Genomic DNA, 7,476 nt, shown 5'->3' on the forward strand with positions numbered 1-7,476 from the left:
CCCCCTATAACACTGTTGATAATTCCGTTTTATATGAATTCCATGTTGTACGAGTCACTTAGATTTTACAAATACGCGAGTCGTTCACAGCCCGGCATACATATTTGTAAAATCTAAGTGACTCGTACAACATGGAATTCATATAAAACGGAATTATCAACAGTGTTATAGGGGGTCGACTGTAAAGAAATTCACTTCACATTTATAACTATTGTTACAAATTACAAATTATTACATGATTACAAAGGTTTAGATCAAAAATACTACCTACGATTTTTTATTTCTTTAACTTTTTGTGGTGTAATGTAATAATTTCGGTTGAAAATGCAAACATAACGCAAATACCGGCTGACTAAATGATGCTATTAACGATTTGTTTGCTGCTGGGGTTATCCCCATTATTTTCAATCTTGGTTTACAAGATTGTAATAGCAATTACAAAATGCATATTTCCAAACTGGCTATCACTATGCACGATGACGTACTGAGCGCGTGGCACGGGAGATAGGGAGATAAACAGATAACAATTAGGCTACTCGTGTCCAGAAGAAGCAGGGCATGTCACAAACCTCTACAGAAATCGTTTGTCATACTTTCGCCCGATCTCCAACAATTAAGCTTATCTAGAAGTTAAAGTCGGAGCATGCCTAGAGAGACAAATTCGCTCCGTCGAGCGGAACGTTTATTTCACGCTCTGGCTAACTTTACAGGAATACGGGGATAGAATATAGCAAAATATGTAAATTCTCTATTTTAAAATTATTTCTTTTATGTAAGATTGAATAATATTCTCAAAAAAATCTAAAAAAAATAGAAGTGTTTATATTAGTAACAGATTCTTAACTGGAATACTGTTATAATAGATAAAATACTTTATAGGGTGTTTAGAAAATTTAACACCTTATTTTCTATGTACATTAAAGTTCGATAACATTTAATAAATCAGATGAAATTTAATATAGTAATGAGGGTGGGAAATATTTAATGCTAAATTTTAGAAGACATTTTTTTTTTATCACTTACAAGGCTCTGTAACAATAGCTAATTGTAGATAATAAAGATAATATTTACGATATAGACTACATAAAAACTAAAAGAGTAGGCCTGCTCTTAGAGGCGTATGATATAGTGAAGTTGACTGATAGAAAAGTTCTCGTTTTAAGACGTGGAAGTAACTACGAAACGAACAAATCCATTATATCCCTCTAAGCTTAATCCCCTTGGCAAATTACACCGGGGACTGAAATCTGAGCTGTTTTGATTTTTGGCCCGCTACTCTCAGAGGGATTGTTATTAGTGGAAACAAACGAGATGGTTTAGTGTAAGAGTGATGGCGTCAGCACCCGCGAAATTGGACATAATTGGCCCATAAATAACAGTTCTTCTGGTTGCCGTCAAGAGCATCCCCGTTACCTAGCAACGGGGCCACCCGTTATTAAATCTGTCCCCTCTGCTCCTCCTATATGTAGCCTTTGTCTATTTTTATGAATCGTACCCAGATAGGTCATACGGCTACTGTGTGAAACCAAATGCGAAACTCGTGTCCCGCATTCTATTTCATCCAGTGTTGAATTTAAAAATTTCAATTAAATACAATTAAATATTAAAATTATTAATATTAGGCATAATTAAATAATAAATCGATAGCTAATATATAATAAAAAAATTATAAAAGAATAAATAATTGGTAATTGTATGCAAAAGGAGGTGATTTTCTGCTGATTTTTCACACATAATTACATTGCATATAATTGTCATTCCTCAAATTTGACAATTCTAAAAAATCCTATGGTGTCTTCTTTGCACTTGTCAAATTTCAAATTCTTACATTGTTTAGTTCATGAGACAGAACAATGTCCTTAACCCTTCTCCCATAAGATGTCTCTGAGTTGGCACTAGCATGGTCTAATGTGAAACAAGTTCAGTTGGAAATGATTGAGGGAGGGCAGGTATTTCTTAGGAACCTGTATTCTTAGGTTTCTGTATTTTCTAGACACAAACTTGAGAAGACCTCATGACTGATGCATTGAAAAATGGTGTCAGAATGGAAAATTTCCACAAGCAAACTAATAGATGCAGAAAATTGTTTGCAAGTTAATATCCATGTTCATTTATATTCTCAACAAAATACTTCTGAAATTCTTTTGAACTCAATTTTTCTCAACTTGTTTTTCATACCATTTTGTTAGATGATATGCATTTATATGTTGAATCTCTGTTTTAGAAATTTTTTGTAAATAGTAGTACCGATTTATTTAGTTAATATGACCTAAAATAATTTTTATATTTTTTAAAGCTATTTCCTTACTCCGAAGACAGTATTTTAGTGTTTTTATATTAAATTTACAGTAGGAAATATAATAGTAGTATTGGTGAAATTGATTTTCCTAAACTACAACATTTGAGATAAATTTGAATGAAGTTTTTTATATATAGAGAGGGAGTAATTGCTCAGAATAATTGTTATAACTTCAGTTATTAATTTAATTGTAATTTTACTGCAATACTGAAATTAAATTATAATTTACACACACACAACCAGATAATACCTTGATATAAGTTGCTGTTCTGTACAATATTTATATAATGTTTAACAAATGTCACATTATCTGACTCCTTTTGTAGAGAAATAAAACTATTTCTGAAATTGTCTTCCATATTTTCTCCCTGCTAGTAACATTTATTTTTTATGGGTTAAAAATTTCATTAATTGGTATGAATTTGCAAATTTGATTGATTCATCTCTCTGCAATACATTGTTCCTGATGACAAATCAAATTTTTTTGCTATTGAACACAAGACTGTGTTGTTATTAAAACTCTTGGCGTTTATCCACTTTATTCAGTTGAACAGTAACCACCGCCCGGTGGTTACTGTTCAACTGAATGAAGTGAATAAACGGCAAGAGTTTTAATAACAATACAGTCTTGTGTTCAATAGCAAAAAAATTTGATTTGTCATCAGGAACAATGTATTGCAGAGAGATGAATCAATCAAATTTGCAAATTCATACCAATTAATGAAATTTTTAACCCATAAAAAATAAATGTTACTAGCAGGGAGAAAATATGGAAGACAATTTCAGAAATAGTTTTATTTCTCTACAAAAGGAGTCAGATAATGTGACATTTGTTAAACATTATATAAATATTGTACAGAATAGCAACTTACATCAAGGTATTATCTGGTTGTGTGTGTGTAAATTATAATTTAATTTCAGTATTGCAGTAAAATTACAATTAAATTAATAACTGAAGTTATAACAATTATTCTGAGCAATTACTCTCTCTCTCTCTATTTATATATATAAAAAAACTTCATTCAAATTTATCTCAAATGTTGTAGTTTAGGAAAATCAATTTCACCAATACTACTATCATATTTCCTACTGTAAATTTAATATAAAAACACTAAAATACTGTCTTCGGAGTAAGGAAATAGCTTTAAAAAATATAAAAATTATTTTAGGTTATATTAACTAAATAAATCGGTACTACTATTTACAAAAAATTTCTAAAACAGAGATTCAACATATAAATGAATATCATCTAACAAAATGGTATGAAAAACAAGTTGAGAAAAATTGAGTTGAAAAGAATTTCAGAAGTATTTTGTTGAGAATATAAATGAACATGGATATTAACTTGCAAACAATTTTCTGCATCTATTAGTTTGCTTGTGGAAATTTTCCATTCTGACACCATTTTTCAATGCATCAGTCATGAGGTCTTCTCAAGTTTGTGTCTAGAAAATACAGAAACCTAAGAAATACCTGCCCTCCCTCAATCATTTCCAACTGAACTTGTTTCACATTAGACCATGCTACTGCCAACTCAGAGACATCTTATGGGAGAAGGGTTAAGGACATTGTTCTGTCTCATGAACTAAACAATGTAAGAATTTGAAATTTGACAAGTGCAAAGAAGACAGACACCATAGGATTTTTTAGAATTGTCAAATTTGAGGAATGACAATTACATGCAATGTAATTACGTGTGAAAAATCAGCAGCAAATCACCTCCTTTTGCATACAGCAGTACTAACTGGAAACTAATTGCATATCATTGCTGGTTAATGGAAATTTAAGTGAGAATTTAGAGTGAAATCAGATTATAAAATATTGAATTGAAATCAGATTTGAAATTCTTCAAATAAATATAAAATCGCATTTTATAAAATATTAAACATTAAGATTTCATGAAGTTAACAATTAAATTCATTACAATTTCTTCAGGAAAATTTAATTTTTAATCACGCTTTTAATCATTAAAAATTTTTTAATTATTATTTCATCTTCAAATAAGCTTTTAACATTTTCAAATTTTTAAATTAAAAAGTTTGAAAAATCATTCTTAGTCAAAAAATAGCTAAAATTGTTAATGTTGAAACAATGTAACAAAGTGTAAAGATATATTTGCTAACTTAAATTGTCTACTAATCATTCACTACATTTCCTTTTGAATGGATGCATCAAATCTGAGGTTGAAAAGAAAAAGAAGTAAAAAATTATGGAATAAAAATTATACATTAAATGTAATGTTCTGACCTTCAAACTAAACATAAGTGGAAAAGTTTATTGTTAAATAATGTTAATATAATGGAAAAACACATCTTACTTTTCCATCTTGAAATAATAAACATTAAACTATTATTAAATTGAATTTACACTTTATCATACATTGTTAAAAAAATCAAATAAAAAATACTAAATAAAAGAAAAATTTTTATGAGCATTATTATGAATCAAATAATTTTGAATTCTGTCTGAAAAGGATAAAACACAGAATATAAAATGAATTAACTTATATATGCAATAAAACAAAGTTATGCCAACACTTGTCATGTCTTCAAAATTTGTCAATATAATTCATAAGATAAAATTTATCATCATAAAATAAAAAAGATCAAGCAAATAAGAGATTCAATAAAACTCTCTTGCTAATCATGTATCTATTACCTAGTATAATAATAGTTTTGAATACACCAAAAAATTATTAATGAATACTTCATTTTAAAATTATCATCAGAATAGCTTATTTGTTATAGATCTAAAATAGTACATATGCATGTATACACAGACATTTTATATATATACACTGTGTACATATATTTTATATAGGTTTATAAAATATAAATATGTTTTTTCCATTCTTTTCTTTTGAGCTTATCACTATTTTAAGGTGAGTTATATAATACTTAATGAATGTTAAAAGTATTATAAGTCAAGTTCATCTGCATTAACTTATGTCAAGTTTGTATATGACAATTTCCATAAACTTCAGTTTAAATAAAATATGTCATTTATATTATTATAAAAATTGTTAACTATAAAATTTAAAAACTGAAAATAAAAATTACATAAAATTCAAGAATAAAAATTTTTAATTCAATTTTTAAAAATCAAATGCATTGTGGCATTTAGTATTTTACATTTCTAGTTTTCAATGTGTTAAACTGCTAATATGCTCCTAAAAATCTTAAATACCAATAGTATTTAATTGGTCCCAGTTTAAATTAATGATAAAATATTATCAGTGTCTAATTAGATGTTATATATAACATCTGGAGAGTGAAATTAAAACCCCCATTATAAATTAATCTCTCTAATTTTGCTGTCTATTTCATTTAAACTATTTAAAAAAATAAATAAATACTATTAGAAAGATAAATTAAGACAGGAGTCAGATTCTAAATTAATATAAAATCGGCAAGATTAACAAATTTTATAATGGAATTACTTTTTGTTTCGTTTTACCATTCAACAAAACTTCTGCATATGTAAATTTTCTGCAAGAATTTGGATTTATTGTCACTTTATTTGGCACCTCATTATTAAAAACCTGCTTATCATTTTCTGATGAACTTTTTATATCAGATTTTTCTGTTTCATCAACCTGTAGTGATCTTTTCAATATACTAAATATTTCTTCAAACAATTTTTTATATGTTGGACAACTATGATCAAAATGACCACTTAATGGATTTACTGAATTTAAATTTAAAATCTTTTTATGTGAATGATTTGTATTTATATCACCACTTATTTCCGTCTGAACACCTATATCTACATATTTACAATTAGTTTGATATGGTAAAGAATTACAAGGAATCTTGATGTTTTCTGATTCCATTGATGTCACACTAAAAGAATTTGGAGAATCATCTAAACCTTCTATTTCAGAGAATGATGTAATATCAGAATTTACCTGTTTTCTTGAACTAATCAAAGAATCGTACTTCTCTGTTAAATCTCTGTACTGAGCATCTAATTCTGTTAACAGTGAAATTTCATTTACAGTATTTTTCTTATTACAATATTCTTCAATGTTATCCCACTCTGTTTCTAATGTTTCTCTATTACCATAAGCTACTATTCCATTCTGTAACTGGACAAGAACGCAGTCTTGAGATGAAAGTTCTTGTTCTTCAACTTCTGTATTATTTTCTAATGTTGACAATACATCTTTTTCAGAAGCATCTTCATTTAATCTAAAAATGTTGATGGTAATTATAAGCATGTGAATTATATTTTTAAGATAAAAATGTAAAACGTTAAATTTTATCCATAATTTAAAACATTTCTTAAAATTAAAATAACAAATATTAAACATTTTTCAAATGAAAAATAAACTAACTTTTCATTTTCAGATGACAGGAAACTAGTACTGGTGTTAGTTTCCAAAGCTTGTAAAGCATTTTGTAATTCAGCATTTTCCTATAATAGTTACAACACATTAAGATAATTCTATTTGATTTAATTATTTAACAGTAATTATATGAAATAAACAATAATTTTGTACATTTTTTAATTATGAAAATTTCTAAATAATGCTATTTTAATGAGGTACAATTTTATTCCTAAAATTAAATATATTTTAAGTAGAAACTTTTCTTAATATAATCATGAACAAACGTAAGTAATAATTACTTAGAAGACATGAAAGTGTTTTAGGACTAGAAGTTAAACAACAACATTAATAATATTTCCAAAATAAAAAGAAATTCTAATAGGCAATACTATTTGATCAACACTTACAAGATATCCTGCATTTTACAGTCTAACCTGTTTATGAACAAAATTTTGAACACTATATTTTCTCTGGTTGCCATACGATAGTTTGATTTCCAAACAAACTCTCGGCAGAGCTGGCCACCAATGGTCAACTTCCTATACTTCCTAATGTTAAAGAAAGTTGACAGCTCAATCAATCAACGACAGGACTACTGATTCAGTAGTGGTGCCGAAATTTGTCTTGTGTCATTAGACGTCACAACAGAAACCATCAATGACATTGTTATTCGTATTAAATTTCAATGCGCATGCGGGTAAGATACTTACAGTGACCATACGTCCTTTATTTAAGAGGACAGTCCTTTATTTCACTGCTCTGTCCTTTAACTTTATTTATTTTCTAAAATAGGCATTTTGTCCTTTATTTTGTAAAGTTGACGCAAAGTTAAAAAAAATTTTTTTTA

At 27.7% G+C, this 7,476-nt stretch overlaps 1 protein-coding gene across 1 annotated transcript; it reads right to left on the bottom strand.

Annotated features, from left to right (window-relative positions):
• Positions 1–4,258: 4,258 nt before the first annotated feature.
• Positions 4,259–6,715, bottom strand: LOC111642192 (the record flags this gene model as incomplete). Its single annotated transcript, XM_023388494.1, has 2 exons — positions 4,259–6,489; positions 6,636–6,715. Coding segments are annotated over 2 exons (846 nt in total), but the record flags the coding sequence as incomplete, so codon positions are not given.
• Positions 6,716–7,476: the final 761 nt, after the last annotated feature.

Source organism: Centruroides sculpturatus, unplaced genomic scaffold, assembly GCF_000671375.1.
Source record: "Centruroides sculpturatus isolate CEXI.00-Female unplaced genomic scaffold, Cexi_2.0 scaffold1355, whole genome shotgun sequence".
Lineage (NCBI taxonomy): Eukaryota > Metazoa > Arthropoda > Arachnida > Scorpiones > Buthidae > Centruroides > Centruroides sculpturatus.